We start from the raw sequence: 16,195 nt of genomic DNA on the forward strand, positions 1-16,195 counted from the left end.
CAAACACCGGTCCCTTTGAAGTGGGGAAGAAGGAAAAACCAAGGCAAAAAGCAGGCAGGCTTAGCAGCCTGAGAAGGAGTATTCTCACAAGAAAACCAGCAGCAAAGGAGTCAGAACAGAAAGAAAGGTGTACTTTGGATATCATCTCTGACACTTCACTGCTCCCTGGAAACCCTCTTCCTTCCTAGTCTGAACCAGAGTTATACACTGCAGTGTCCTTCCAAAGACACAAAGGCGATATGCACTTCCCTCTACAGCCAAGTGCTCAGAGAACTCAGCATCCACATGTTAAGCTGTCAAACAACTCTTCCCTCAGCTGTGAAAGAAGCAGTAAGAGAGGGACTCCATTAGCAGCACAGGTAAGTAGTCTTGTGCTACAAATTTATTCTCCTGTCTCAAGGAATCACAGTTTATGGAAAAGAGCTGCTCCAGAGTGTGAGAGCTCCTGCAGCACATGGACCAGCCAGAGCACACAGTCTGTCCCTACCTGTTCCTCTTTGGTGTACAGTTGGAAACACTGAGATAAAGTGCAGATCTGAGGTTGATGATGAAGCTCTCTCTGCTGGCGGACGCTTTCGGAGTCTGGAATATACTCCTCTTCTGTATTCACAAACAAGCTGCACCAGGGAGACACCACATTTACCACCCGCTCCCCAGGCTGCCCCTGCAGACAGGGCCTGGGCACAGGTGAAGTTTGAGGGGGTCTGTTTGCTGAAGGGTGCACAATTCACATAAGCAAGCTGCAAGCAGTGCTCGTGAGGTGAACACACTTAAAGGTTTTTTATTTTATACTTACTAATCTTTAGTTTCTTTGTCCCATTCTACCACTAATTTCACATGAGCAGTTCCCCCCTGTCCACATGACTTCAATGCCCTGCAGAGAGGAGCAGACAGGAGTCAGACCATCTTTCCATCTGAAGCCTACATTATCTTCTGTGTACATATAATTTCTCTCCATGAGCCCTTCATCCTTCCTCCACTCCCACAGGTCAAGTTTGCAAAGCAGTAAAAGGAATTCACACAGCAAAACACATGGCAGAACTGGCAAATGCATTCACCCAAGTATGTGAGTTCTGCAAGGCACTGTACACTTGTTACAGAACAGGCATCTACCGATACTTCTAAAGAATAACAGACAAAAAAAATTATAAATGGGGGAGTAATATTCTCATTCTGTTCTCAATTTCTGAGGACAAACTCCAGATGGCATGTCACACAACTGAGCTATTCTTACACAGTTTCCTGCATTGTTTCCCTGCTCCTCAGGCCTCTGCAGTGCATTCCACACATCCACACCAGGACTGTCCCTTTCTGCACAGCTGCACACCGCATTTCCAGCTGACAAGCCTCTCTCCACTGCTGGGAAAGACCCAGCACCCAAGGGCCAGCTCACCTTTCCACTGTTGGGTGGCAGAGGGGTCGCTCCTCCTGAGGTAGCAAGTACGTTATGCCCACAACACTGACCACTCGCAAGCTGAACGGGCAAACCTGCAACAGAGAAAGCAGAGGCCACCTCAGGGGCTTCAACCCAACGTGCCCACGTGCAAACTGCTTTTGGCACTGGCTGTACAAATGTACAAATGTACAAGGTCTAAACATCCCTCCGCCAAGGAGCTGACAGTGGGCGAGGTGCAGCAACGGAGGCTGCGCACCCAACAGCTCCTCTGCGGTGACCACAGAGCACATTTGCCTCACCTGCAAGCAGGCTGCAGGCCGCAGGAAATACTGCATCTTCTCCAGAATTTCTTTCTGCAGAATATCCCAAGCAATTGTTTTTTCCAAATGCAACACAAAGGGCAAGCCAAACCTATGGGAAGAAGCAGCATTTGAGGGAGCAATGAAAAGATTATCCTGTTCAGCAATCAGATCCCCAAACTCTACCAATGCCCCTCTCCCCCTCCCCTCGTCTCAGCACCTATGGAGCTCAGCACACTCCCCCAAACAGGGCGTTTAGAAATTTGTCTTCAGAGGAGAGGGGCTTATCTTTGAGGCAATGCAGTTAGGGCTGCCCCTACAGAGGGCCCTTCAGAGGGGCTGCAGCCCCACTCTGTGCCCCAGTGACTGCTTCAAGCTGCAGAGCTTTGTGATCTGCCTCAGAGAGCTTCCTATGAAGTTCTGTGAAGCTTCAGTGGCAGAGGCACTTCCCAGGCTGTAGATGATACAAATGCCTTTGCCATGGCTGTTTCTCACTTCACCTCATCCCTATTTTGACTCCAGTTTAAAATTGCCACCCATCACAGGGTTTGGTCAAATGTGCTGCTCTCAAGCCAGGCAGCTCTACAGAGGGTGGTGTGTCCTCCCAACCAGGCTGCATTTGCCACCTTCTAGTAACACTGCACTACTTGAAGTTCACCAAAAATAGAAATATTTTGCTCCATCCATTAATGCTTTTTGATCAGCATGTTCTTTAGCACCTGATGTGAGCTGGGATGCAAGCTGCTGCTCCTTCACTTGGTGTCTGCACTACAGCAGAGTAAAACCCCAGTAAATTTAAGAAGCAGCCAGAAGAGCCAAACATCTGCTGCCAGTCACCTTTTGCTCTGCTGTCCAGTGCACGCTCTGTTACACACCAGCAAGACAATCTTGTCATTTGCTGCTGGTTTAGTAGAGGACTGTTCCAGTTTTCCAGACTTCACCATTCCTTGAGAGTAAGCTATTGTTCGGGAGTGCTCAGTGCCACATTTCAAGTTATTCAGGTTATTGTTCACATGTATTCCTGAAAAATTAGAAGAAAGGAAATGTTTTATTATGTGATTTGCTTCTAGTGCCCTGATGCCCCCTTAAGAAACCTTCCTTAGAGTGCAGAGGAGCAGACAATCAGAAGCATTTTCATCACTTGTATGAAGGTTTCAAAGAGCAATTACCTTTCACAGTAACTATTTCTTTATAGAAGGACATTATATGCAAGTGCCCCCTTACCTGAGTTTTCACAGCAGTTTGCACAAGCACCCACAGCTTGTACTGCCTGCAAGAAAAATTAAAGTGCCAGGAACCCTACTTGTTACCTTCCAGAATAAAATTTTCCTTTGATTACACTCCACTTGCCCAGGATGCCATGATTCCCTTTCATGAGGGGAGATGCAGAGAGGTTGAGGGGTTTGAGCTTGGAAAGAGAAAGTGTTTGTTCATTCCTGAGACTGTTTATTCATCACTGGAAATCTGATTTTAAATAACACAATTTCAGTGGCTTCATCTGGTCCCTAGCAGCTCTTTAAATTAAGCCTGACATGAATTTTCACATTAAGCCAGCCTAGACTGCAGCATCAGCCCTGGGAAGAGGCAGAAAGGAATGTACAGCACTGCTTGATAACCTCCCAGCTGACAACACTATTAAATCTTCTGCAACGAGCCTGGACAAAGTCAGAGATGAAATCAATACACCAGAACATCAACAGCTTGTGGGACACTTACTCTTTTCCCACACAAGCCTCCCTCATGAGTCACCTGAGGTGGGCATTAAGCAGAGTTATCGACTCACCTCTCTGACTGAGGATGCCCTCGGGCCTGAAGATCTCTGGGGTCTCAAAGGCAAAAATGCAGTCGCTCTCATGGATGGTGTCCAGGTCATCAGTGTCGCAGAAGGAGCGATGGAACCCATCGTAGTACATCTCCGTCAGCACGATCTGGAGGCAGCACAAGCCAATTGGAACCCCTCACACCACCCGCACCTGGCCCACCCGAGCTACCCCATCTCTCAGCTGGGATTTTCCTGCTAAGGGATGGCATTCCTCAAAACATCCTGGCACTAGCCAGCAGCAGGGAACAGGGAAGAGGATGGCCGTAAAAGAGAAGATGGGATAAAGGCAACACATGGGGAGGTTTTGGTGGGATCCAACAGCTTTCCTGAAGCTCCTCCTACAGAGGAATTCCTCGCCCAATGGTTCCCTTACTGCCAGCATGCAGAGATCACCAGGGGGTCAGGCAGGTCTGCACCATCCACTGAGGGCTATTCCAACATCACTGGGTTTCAAGCAGCCAACACACAGGGGAAAGCATGATCCAGATTTTCCACTCCCCTGCTTCCCACATTCAACTACAGGCAGCAAATTTCAATTCTTACATATCTGACAAGGGATGAAAGCCCCCTCACTCCCTCCCACTGCAGGGATGATGTGCAGGTGGGCAGCCCAGCCCATTACCTGCTCCGTGGGTATCTTGGTTTCTGAGGAGACAGCCTCCCGCAGCCTGGCCACCGTTCCAGAGATGGGCACAGCCACTCCAATCCGCATGCAGTGCGAGCACTTGCCCTGGTACACCACAGTGACAAAGAGTGGCCTGCAGAGAGCACGGGAGCGCTGCTGGGGCTGGGCACCTCAGGAGCAGCCTCAGCCCAGCCTGGGCACACCCAGGCTGCCCACCAGGTTCAGGGCCTTCCTGGCTGTCTGGATCCACCTCACACTGGAGTTATGCTCAGCTGCAGCCCGAAAAGTGCATTTGATTTACAGACTCCTTTCTTACTACATGGCCTGGGGTTACTCGCTCCCCCAAGAGGAACACCTCAAAAAAAGTCCCACAAAGTTAAAACCAAAACTGCCTATGACAAAGCAATCAGTTTTCTGGCAAGGAGCCAGCTTGGGACAGTTTGAGGTAGCACTTTAAGGCACTTAGCTGTTGCTGTGAACAGGTTACCTCCCAGCCCTCAATCCTGCCAGCAGCCAGCAGCACTACCTGGGTAGAGAAAAAGGGAGACACCTTCCCTGGAGAGCCCACTCAGCCTCCACCCGGTAGTGAAGCAGAGATTTCCAAAGCAAATGCGGCAGAGCAATGTTTAATCTCTCCTGTCATCGCTCTGTTCCATTGCTTCTGGAAGTAACATAAGTTTTCCACATCCAAAACACCAGGTGAAGGAGTTTGTTTATATCACGGATAGGTTTTCTGTGTATCTCTTTATCTTTACTCTGAACATTTTATGTGGATTTTTTTCCCCTCTCTGGAGCTTTTTTCTTTATTTGCAACAGCTGTCTTTCAAAAAAGCCAAACATTTTGCAAGAAAGCTTTTAACTTCACTCTTTGAAATTGGAGCAATCAGTGAGACTGTTTGAAAAAAAAAAAGCGTTTCATCCTTTTCCCCTTTCTGAAACAACTAAAAGGCTCAATTTTCCAATTTACCTGCAAAGCAAAAAATTAAAACCCCATATCTTCCCATCTATCTTTCTTAGAGATCTACCAGAGAGATTTTGCTGACATCTCTCTTCCTGCTGTAGCAGATTAAACAACACTACATGCATGAGAAACAGCCAACGTTAAGTTCAGGACAGTTCCATACCGCGTGTGGGGCAGAGGGATCGGCAGCGAGATGCAGAGGAAAGGGTCAAAGGTGTTGCTTTGCTTCTGGCAATGAGGGCACGTCAGGGAGGACCTGGAACAAACATGGGTAACAGGGCAGAGTTACACCTCACTTCATCAGGAATGTGAAAACCACGAAATCCCAAATAACAGCCTTCACACATCAATCTGGCTGTTCCTTTCTACTCGTCTCTAAACCCTTTTAAAGTAATTAGTCTCAAATATTCATTACAGGGCATGCCAGGAAATATTTCACTCCAGTCCCTGAATGTGGTTTTTAATAAACATTGCTACAAAACTAATAATTCACCAACAGTAGCTCCAGTGTGGATGGTCTGGAAAGGTTTTGTCTTTGGAGAGAGGTGAAGTGATAGGATAGGGATGCTGACAGTCAGCACTGAGGTGCACACAGCTCTTACTCAAAAGGGGAAAAACTCCAGACAAGAATTCTCTCACATTCACAATTAACCTGCATCTTACACTGGTTTTGTGACTTAGACCAGGCTTAAGGTTTCTCCTCTGCAAAGGAAAACTTGGCAAATACTGGGGAGTACGCCAAGCAATTACAATTCTTATAGGAGCACAGATGTAAGCCATCCAGGAACACTGGCAATTCAGCTGTTCTCTTCTATTGGCTCTGAAATTAGAAAGCTTACTTCCCAGAAAGTAGAGAAACTCATGGGAGAACCCCAAAGAGACAGTGACAGCTTCAGCTCAGAATTCCCAAGTCATAGGCATTCCCCAGATAACAGGCACTCTGCACACACCAGGGATCTGCAACTCCCAGGCACCTCCAGACCCTACTGTGGGCTCTTCCCTCTGATAGCCAGGGTGAGCCTCAGAGCATTGGGCTCTCCTGAGGCTTCAGTCCACTGAGTACTGACTCACTCTCTCAGGAGGCACTGGGGCAGGTGTAGTGCTACATACTGCAGGTTTATACAGAATATATTAAATTTGAAGTAATGAAATTCTCTCTCTCCTCTGGAGCAACGTCTTAGTTCAGACTCCCTTCACAGGAATTCAGAAACAGCTGTACTGGGAGCTAGTGTCAGTTTAGAATTATACTGGGGTCACCAGTATAAGCAATTTTGCCTCCACACTGACAAAATACCATACCTGTACTGGGCTTGAAAGAGTTCCTGCACGAAAGTGCTACTGATGGGAAAGGCTGGGCCCTCGAGCAGCACATCATCCTCCAGTGGCGGCTGAAAGAGAGAAACAAACTCTCGAGGCATACCCAGGTATGCCAAGCAGGTGGCTCCAGGACTCCAGTCAAATTTATGCCCTCCTTGCCCAAAACCACCCAAAAAATGTCACAAGATTTTTAACTATCAAGTGTGCTCTCCTCCAAGGGGTGGGCATGCAGGAAGGTGAGGCAGGCAGGGCAGCCCAGGGAAGAGCAGGGTGCTCACACCTGATGAGGCCCAGCAGCCCCCTGGTACCTCCCAGCCCTTGCAGAGCCTATGGCCACGCACACATGATTGTCAGGGAACCCTCACCAGGAATTAGTGGAACAGCTGGTTATATTCCCAGGGCAGAAACAAACAGTATTTTAACCCAAGCTTTTGTTCCATCTGACTTATTGGAGTTGAGAGGCCAACAGGGAGAACTACTTTAAAAGGAAAACCTCTTTGCAAAGTTAGAGCTGCTCTCCCACGTTGGCTCCCAGCAGAATCCCTCACCTTGAGCGGAGGCATGCTGCTGGAATTCACCACATTGTTCAGATCCTCGTGGACTCTGTCGAGGAGCCAAAGGAGGAACTCCTGGGCATCGTGCTGGGCATTCCCACGGTATTGCATCGCATTCTTGGACACAATGTTCTGCAGAGAGAAGGGACAGCAGTGCAGTGACAGCGCCAGCATCGGGCCCTGCCCGCACCAATGCAGAGAGGAGGCCAATTCCATCACCCCTACCCCTGCACCACAGGGTGTGACACTGCTCCCCTCATGTAATCTTGTTTGCTCAAGATGAATCAAAACAGCAATTTAATCTCCTCGTGCCCACTCGCCCTGTCTCACTCATTGCAGCTTTGGTGAGGTCACAGATTTCTCAAAAATTGATGCAGATGCTCTGTGCTAATCTAGGTCTACAATTCCTGGACTCAGTCAGGATCAGGACATCTAAATCACAAATGCCTCTACAATCTGATCATCATCATTCAGGTAGAGCAAAATTATTCCACATCAGCACCACCTCAAGCACTGGAACAGCACAGTACAGAACAGTCACCATGGAATTTTCTCCAGTGCATATCAAGGATCCACTATGCACAACTTACTCATCCTAAATACCATCTTCTACTGCCATCCCAGCCAGCCAGGTGCAGCTTTCCCTGCACACAAGGAACCGAGGTGTCCCAGAATGACTGACACCAGAGCAGCACAGCACAGGACAGGTGCTGCTGGACAAATGAGCTCCAAACCAGGGGGACTCAGCCACAGCTGCAATAGGCTGGCACTGCTGGGGATACACACTGAGAGCCTGGGGAAACATCTCATTTACTTTTGAATTTCCAGAAACACCATCTCAGAAGGACACCAATACACCCAAGGGATTTGTTCAGACCTGGGTTTTTTTCAGATACAAATGAGAAGGGCTTGAATCTCACCAGCAGCCAAAATCTACTCTTTGCAGATTTATCCTTGCCCTGCAGCTGTGGAGACACCTTTTATAATGCTGAAGTTTGCTCTGACTCCTCCAGCTGAGCCACACGTGCCCCTTCCTCAGGGCATCTCCTCCTACTACTCGAAAAGCCTCTGGGAACCCACACAAGATTTAGTAGGGAAAGCTGTTCCCCAGCATCAGAAAACACTTTCTCGGCTCCAGCTCTCTGATCTCATTTTTACCTCCACAATGCACCCCGAATGGCCAGCCAGCTCTTCTCACTGCACACTGGGGAACATGGCACAGGCTTTGGAGAATGGGAGCCAGGCACTAGCCCCTGCACTCAGCTGGAATTGCCTCTGATGGGCTGACCCCAGCACCTGAGCCAGGGTTCCTCCCTCAGCAGCAATCACCACCGCCACAGAAAAGCCGGCCCATTCTGCTGCTCCAAGGAGGCACCAGCTACAGCCGGGAGAGCCAGCCTGCTCCTCCCAAAACACCTTGGTATGGGGCAGCCACCCACACACACCCACTCCAGCAACTGTCCCCAAAGTCACTACCAGGCTTCTCTGCAAAAACAAGGCTCACGGCAAAGCTCACATCAGTCACACGGCCTCTCCCCAGTTCCCCTGTGCTGCGTGCTCCCGGGAGGAGAATCCTGCCTGGGATGTGCCCCGCTAGCACTGCGGCACCTTCACCCATTGGCACACCTGCGGAGAGACAAAGTGCTCCCACCAGACTGAGACTTACTGAGCAGGGTCCCCAAGAGGGACAGGGGCACCAGCAGAGGCCAGACAGAACCTGCAGAACAGGAACAGGCGGGAAGGCTGCAGAGCCAAGAGCCTGGCAGGCTGCACACACACCCCGTACCAGAGCTCTTCCGCTCCTCTAATCAGACTTTGCAACAGATTTGAGAAATGAGGTTGGGCTGCTCGCTTTATCCCTCTGAAAATGGGGTCACTGGGGGCTGGGTAGTGGTGATGAAAGAGACAGGAAAGGACTGATAAACATATACTCTCTATCCTCTATAATCTGTCCACCTGCCTCAAGGCAGCAAAATAATGGAAAACAGAAATAATCTGCTCTCATTACATATGCACAGCCCTTCTGACAGCAGATTTACTGCCCTTGCCTGTGCAGGGACCAGCACCCTCCCACATAAAATATGTGCACACAGCTTGAACCAAGGGAGTGGTCCCCAGCCAACACTCACCTCAGTGCCACACAGGTGTGGACCACAGCACTCCTGCTCAGTGCTCAACATAACGTTGGCTTGGGATGCTGCTGTAAACCAGTTTACGGAGGAGAGAAATCTCAACTAGCCTGTAGGCACTCAAAGATTAATGGAGACCAAAGAGCCTTCTCTGCTCCTAGTTCCCATTATGCAAAGCAAGATTCACCAGTAGAAAGAAAGTGAAAAAACATGATCCAAAAAATGGATCCGAGAAAGCCTCTTCAGGTATCAGCCTGATACCTCTCGCCCTCCTTCAGCAGAAAGCTTAGCTGAATGCACCCAGACAATGGTGCAAGGAAGGATTTAAGACATGTATGTGGAGACTTCCTTTGCAAAAATTATCTTTGTTCAAAAACTCTACACTGAAAATTAAATGTAGCCCTTAAATTACTCTGTCAAGTTCCAAACTGAAAGTTAATCACTAAGTGTGAAGCAGAGATTGCAGTCCAGTCTTAAGTGGTTATCTCACTATGTCTCTCTAGAACTGTTACCCATGCTGCCACAGTAACACACCTGAGTTTTAACAGCTGTACCCTCCTTCCCATCCTCCTGTGCCCAGGTCAGCATGCTGAGGGAATGACATTCCACAGGCCCACCGAGGAAGGAGGGCTCCAACAGCAGCGCAGGCCACAGCAAGGGCAAGCTCACTCTTCTCAGTGAATTGATCAGAGAGCCAAGAGAAAGAGCTGCTGAACCCCCCGTCGTGACCCCAGCAGTGTGTGGTGCCAATGCACCAAGACACGAATGGGTATGATGTGACCAGGCAGCACTGACACCCTCCCACTGGCCAGAACCAGGGGCCTTATCTGGTGTTATTTGTCCCAGTGAGCTCAGCCAACAGGCACTGCCACTGCAGCTCAAGTCCCCGTCTACACAGAGCTGAAGATAAAAGGGTCTTTGGCATTGGAAGTGAATCTGGTATTTCAAGTAAAAAAGGGGGCATGGGGGGTTTCTGTACAAAAACATAATAAGTAAGGACTTTGTGAATTCAGGCTAGTATTTATCATGGCCTTTCTCCCAGTGGCACCAGCACATCACTCCACTCCAGATGCCCTGGCTGTTCCTGTAGTGTGTCCCTGGTGATGCACTGTCCCACAGAGTGCTGCCAGTCCATACCATCCCTGAGCAGAGCAGCCATGTGTCTTGCTCAATATCTGTGTCACTGCTCGTCTCGGAAGCATCTCTATGATAACTGCTCAGATTTCCTTGACACTCTCCCAGCCTGAGCAGACTAAGGATAAAGAACTGCCTGTGGAGACACATCACAAGATGTTGGAAGTGATACAGGAAGCACTACAAAATATCAGATGCAATTTCCTCACAAGAGCCTCCGCTACAAAAACACTCCAGTAACAGCAGTGTGTTCCTAGCATCACTCACACTTTCTTCCAACACTGTTACACGTGGGTCCCTTACTGCTTAAACCTCTGCGGCTGCTGCCCCCGGGAATGCTGTGCCCTCCTCCCGACCCACTCCAGGAGGCTGCAGCTGCAAGGCAATGCCAGACACAGGGGGTGAGAAGAGGAGCAACAGACACAGTTGGAACAGTCAGTGCTGAGGGACAATTAAATCCTAGAGACATAAAGGCGCTGACTCGAATTAACAATTTAACAATTAGAGACAAATACCAGGAACTCCTAAAGCACAGTCCCCCCTTACCTGATGGGTCAGCACCAAACATAGTCCCACATGCCACCCTGTACCCAGCCAGCCCCCTCACAAGGCTGAGGGCCATGGGTATGAGAGCATTGGGGGGTCTCCAGGGCCCTGTGCTATAGGTGGGAAACTGCAGCCTCTTGCCAGCCAGACTGGCCATTCCTGAACAACTCTGGGAATATTTGATGGACAAAGTAAGTACCTCATCACTGAGCAATGGCCACCCAGCACCTCTCCATATTTACTTTCCAAGACCGCCCTTCCAGCTTGGCAGCAGGTCATGCCCTTGCCATAACCCCAAACTTTCCCTCCAGTTTTGCTTTTCATGGAAGAGAAGACAACACCACATTTTGCTGGTCCTGAAGTAATGCAACAGCATCTGCAACTGGCTGAAGATACAGAGTTAAGAAGCAAATGCTTTAAAAACACATGAAAAACACCATATATACCAACCCCCAACAGCTTTTAACCTCTGCCCCTAATCTGGTTCTGCTGTAAGTATAGGTGGCACATCTGACCCACCTCCATCCAGCACTTAACATCCTGTATTAAGAACGACTGCGGAATGATTCTGATGCAGCTGTTTCAGCTCTGAGGCACCAGGAGTGGGCATGGGCTCTGACACTCCCCCCCAACACCTTCCACAACTGTACAGGACCTGCAGCCCTTCCTCAGCTCAGCCCTTACAAGCTTGGCAGGAGGAGGATGGATCCTCCATTCCCCCAGATGTGCAAGCTCCATCACACAGGCACCCTAAATGAAGTGGCACCATCCCAAGAGCTAAAAGGAGGGGGAGGGGGGAAAAGTCAGAATTTCCTATCGATCCCACTCACTGACCTCTCCCTAATGCAGGTACCTTGCAACCAAACCAGTCCCTGCCTATCCATATAGCAGATTTACAACAAAGACACATTATCATTTTTATCAGCCCACTGCAAATTTAATAATCATTCATCTACTGCTCTAAATAGATGCAATAAATAAATCCAAACAGAGCTAAACTACTGGCCTCTTCTTTGCTGCTATTATTGTTCCAGATCACAAAGACAACTAGAGGAAAAACACCAGTCCACTATTTTTCAGCGTGGCCCTGGCAGGAAGCAGCTGTGGAAGGATTTTACACATGAACGGATGAAGCCAACTCGTTAGAGGCCTGACCCAGTGACACACGTGCACAGGAGAGAAAGGCTATTCTTTACCTTCCATTGAACAGTGAGTTATGCTCAACCACGTTATTTTTCTTTTTTAAGCCCACAGCCACACTTCTGTGTTTGGTAGGTTCTACAGCAGACACCTCATGAAGAACGTACCTAAATTACTCCCTCTGCTTGCACACACAGGTAGTGCTTTTCCCTCTCTGGAGATGCTCTTCTCTGGGGACAGCAATACCCAAAAAGCAGCACAGTTTAGGCCTCGGGGCTCACATGCCCACTCCCCCTCCCCAGCACTGAGGATGGGCAGAAGAGATCCCCATGGGCTGAACCTTACCACATCCACCAGACAGGAAAAAGGAAGCTTTGACGACAGTAGGTCTGTCCCAGCAGCCAGGGCAGGACAAAACACTTCTCCCTTGCTCCGTGGGCATCCAGAGGTGCCGGGCTCTGGAGGCAGCACCGTGTGGGACCTGGAGCTCCTTGCGCAGCAGTGTCCCTGCACAGCTGGGCCCTGTCCACCACAGAAGGGAAGAAGCACAGCTGCTTATGGGAACACTTCAGAAAACAAGCCAAGAGGAGCAGGGCAGGGAGCAGCACACCAGCACCAGAGGGATTCTCCACCACGTTTAACAAGCCTGGACAGGAAGCATCAGCCCACTGGTCCCTGCCTGACATCAATCTCCTGCCAGCAGCTACTCTCACCCTTCCAGGCTGAAGACTCGGTTAATCCTCATTATCCACCTTGCTTCAACACATAAAGAGAGAGTGAAGTTTGCCCAGATGATGCTATCAGGGGCTGCCATGTGTGCACATGGACAAAGAGGTGGATTGTGGGTGCTGCATTCCAAAACAGGCACGCTCCTTCCTGGGCCCTTTGCAGGAGTGCAGCTCTTGCCTGCCAGAAGGCACCACCATGAGTTGGTACTGGCTGCTGGGAAAATTCATCCCTATAAGGAGCAGAAACCCCACTTTGTTCAACAACAAGACCTTGTTTTCCTGCTACCCTAGCAGAGCAACCAGTGGGATTCAAAGGAATGAGGCACTGAGGAGCTGGGGAATGACACAAATATGAAGCAGTTCAGTAAAGAAGAATCAGTATATACCAATGTAGAGGATGGACACGAGGTCTGGGCTCAGCAGCCTGAGGAGTTCATGCTCCAGCTGCACACCTGCACCTCTCCCACTCTCTGCAGGCTCAGCTTTGGGCCCCAAGTTGGACACAGACCCTGAGATGGGGGATCTGATCACTACTGCTCCAGGGAGCCTCCCCATCCACTTTACAACAAACATTCACTTCAATAACACAGTCATATCCAAAGGAGTTCATTAAGCTTTGCTCAAATGGCAGCAGGAATGGGTTCACCCCAATCATGTGGCCGTGTACAAAGGCCAGTGTAGAGCAACACAGATCCAATTAAGCTGCCTGGGAACTCACTTCCCCTCACCACTTTCACTGGCTGCCAGGCACGACATGGTTCTCATACTTTCACCATGTGTCATTCTGCACAGGCAGCTGGAAATAAGGACCTGGGAGCAAGACAGAAAACACATTTTGGCAACGATGCACAGTTGCCCTTCCAGCCCTACAGAGGGTTCCCAGCCCCCAGGGCCACCTCGCAGTGGGGCCGCAGAGCTGCTCCACACTGGGGTCTCTTCCCTTGCCTCCCCCTCACCTGTCTCTCTGCTCCAGAGGGGAGCACCCACACCACCCTTCTGCTGCCCCCTCCAGCAGAACCCCCTCAGCAAAAAACATCCGACCTCCAGACCCCACCGCTCAGCCTTGGCTCCCTGGCCTTGTGCTGCACTCGCTCAGATCAAAGTTTGAAGCATAACCCTGAAATCCCCAGGAAAGCCTTCGGATTTCACAGATAAGTCAGACTGCTGCCTTAAGGCAGTGAGGATTTACTGCAGTAAACCCTTCCCAGGGGGTTTATGTGTGTGTGGAGGGGGAGTAAAACTATTGTAAGGAAATACACGCAAAGAAATAAGCAAAACAAAACATCGCCCCCAGTAATGTACTTGCATCTTATTGATCATTAACATCTAAAAAAGTCTAGCACGGCAAGTCTGCCAAGTGTTAGATCCCAGTGAAACACATTCCTGTGATGTCAAAAACTCTCACAATAATGATGTAGAAAATCTGTAACTTGCTTTTTGTTTCAAGGAAAGCGTGTCAACTCCAAATCCCAGAGCAGCTCTAGGGTAAGTCTCTCCAGTGTGATACCACCACTGGGAGCACCTGGATTGAAATGGAACAAGCACTTCAAGATTCCATGTTCTGTGGCCCCACTCAAAGCCCTTTTAGAGAAACACAAGATATGAAACACTAGGAATCAAGAGCCAAGGAACCAGGAGGGAAGGGTGAAGAGTCTTGTGTTTTTTCTTTCATATCCCTTTCTTCCATCTCCCTGTGCAGAGGGAGGACAGTCATCTCTCTGCAGAAACATTTTAGGAATAAGCAGTTGACCCTGTCCAGAACAAAATAACTGATCCTGTGCTAAGCACAGAGCAAGACAATTAAATATGATCTGGGAGATCCCACTTCACACATCACTGGTCCCGTCAGCAAAGCACAAGGGCTCTGGTGAGCAAAAAGGCTTGAGGCCAACAGCTCTACGTGCGGGACCGAAGGCTCCCCATGCCCACATTCCCCCCAGCAGCCCCCACTGAGAACGGCTCTCACCGCACCTGCAAGGGGAGGCAAAGATCTGGGCACATCAACACTTCCTTCGTACACATCAACAGTTCCTTTGTAACTTAGGACTTAGTGATTAACTTCCAAAGAAGCACCCAACTCAGCTGGCACACTGCTTGTCCCAAGTGAGATATTTGCACCAAGTGCATTCCCAAAATACCTTGAAATGGAAGAGTTACACATACCTACTGTGAAACCTCACATCAAACACAGATTTAAAAATAAATAAGGAAGCAGCACTTTTAACCTGGCACAATAATCCCTGCTCTACCAACAAGGATTCATTTTAGGTTCAGATCAAATTCTGATAATTCAACCCAACTGAATTATGGTGATTGTGCTGTATTTGCTGTACATGCTACAGGTGACAGTCAAGGCCATCTTTGTCTTGTAGGACAAAAAAAACGCAATCCCAGCTGTAGCACGCGAAGGGTCTTGTTAAACACTGACATGCTTCAGTGTGCAACTCCTCATGGCCTCAAAGTTTCAAAACAGAAAAAGCCTCATCGTCCACAGGAGACCTGAACTCCATGGAAAGCAAAGGCAAAGGATTTGCATAAGATACAGTTTTTCAAGCCCAATTAGTTCAAATCAAAATCCTTCTCGCTGAAGACCCCCACCATCACCTCCAAGTGTTGCAGACCAATTCCCAGTACAAAGGGTGCTCTGTCCTCCCTGACACTCCCAGAAACTTTGCAGGGAGGACAGGACAGCTCCCTAGAAAAAAACAAGCCCAAAGCCCTGCTTATACAATAGATGTTTGTCACCATTGTCACATCATCACAAAGGGGAAAGAGGAAGCACAGGCTGCAATATTGGCCCTTGTTATGAAAGCAGCAGCTTTGTTTGGGCAGGAAAACAAAACCCACTGAGCAATCAGAAGAGAAGGATTGTTAAAACAAACCGCAAAGAAACACAGGACCAATGGGAAGGTAATCCACAGCAGAGATAAATCCAGGAACCACCAGCCCTGTCATGGTGCTTCCATTCTGTTTCCCAGGAAGGGCTGCCCAGGCTCCCTTCTGCTCCCAGCCCAGGAACCAAACCCTTCTGCTTCCACCTCCCAGTGCACTCCTTCCCGCATCTTTTCCTGCTGCCTCAGCCTTCTACATCTGCTGCTTCCCCAAGCTTCCCCCAGCTCTGCCAGCACTTCAGACCTCCCCTCAAAGGGCACAAGCTCTCCCTCATCCTGCAAATACAAGACCAACCATTTTTCACAAACCCCTTGTTTCAGTTGCATTTTCCTTGTTTTCAGCATGACTCAGGAACCCTTGGCATGGGTTATTTCTTGAAGAGCAACTTCATAAGTGAGAAAACACTACCAAGAAAAACCAGTTGAGAGTAAAGAGCATCCCAAAACTCACCCCCTAAAAGGCCCCTGTTCACAAGGACTCCAAGACACACTCCCTTGAAAATGACTTCCTCTTTTCCGAGAAGCTTACAGATACAAGAACCAACAAAAAGATAAGTATTATCCTTTATCCTAAAATACATTTAGCCCCTGCAGAGAAGTATTTAGGAATTAGGAAGTGCCTTCGCCCAGTTACATTTGCTGCCAAAAGAGAT

The 16,195-nt window shown here is 49.1% G+C and overlaps 1 protein-coding gene across 6 annotated transcripts in view; it reads right to left on the reverse strand.

Moving 5' to 3' along the window:
• Positions 1 to 16,195, reverse strand: part of USP31 (ubiquitin specific peptidase 31) — a 34,068-nt gene that overhangs the window by 15,588 nt on the left and 2,285 nt on the right. For all 6 annotated transcript variants that reach the window (XR_007629178.1, XR_007629177.1, XR_007629176.1 and 3 more), the window contains exons 2-11: positions 6,969 to 7,106; positions 6,403 to 6,491; positions 5,267 to 5,359; positions 4,140 to 4,275; positions 3,479 to 3,623; positions 2,533 to 2,716; positions 1,696 to 1,807; positions 1,394 to 1,488; positions 797 to 874; positions 488 to 617 (exon numbers count right to left, since the gene is read on the reverse strand). Coding sequence is in view for 1 of the 6 variants with exons in the window: in XM_050317242.1 (XP_050173199.1) it covers positions 488 to 617; positions 797 to 874; positions 1,394 to 1,488; positions 1,696 to 1,807; positions 2,533 to 2,716; positions 3,479 to 3,623; positions 4,140 to 4,275; positions 5,267 to 5,359; positions 6,403 to 6,491; positions 6,969 to 7,106 (1,200 nt within the window). In the remaining 5 variants the exon portion in view is untranslated. The remainder of the gene's footprint in view (positions 1 to 487; positions 618 to 796; positions 875 to 1,393; positions 1,489 to 1,695; positions 1,808 to 2,532; positions 2,717 to 3,478; positions 3,624 to 4,139; positions 4,276 to 5,266; positions 5,360 to 6,402; positions 6,492 to 6,968; positions 7,107 to 16,195) is intronic.

The sequence above is a fragment of the Myiozetetes cayanensis genome, unplaced genomic scaffold (assembly GCF_022539395.1).
Source record: "Myiozetetes cayanensis isolate MyiCay16 unplaced genomic scaffold, myiCay2020 scf20-37, whole genome shotgun sequence".
NCBI lineage: Eukaryota > Metazoa > Chordata > Aves > Passeriformes > Tyrannidae > Myiozetetes > Myiozetetes cayanensis.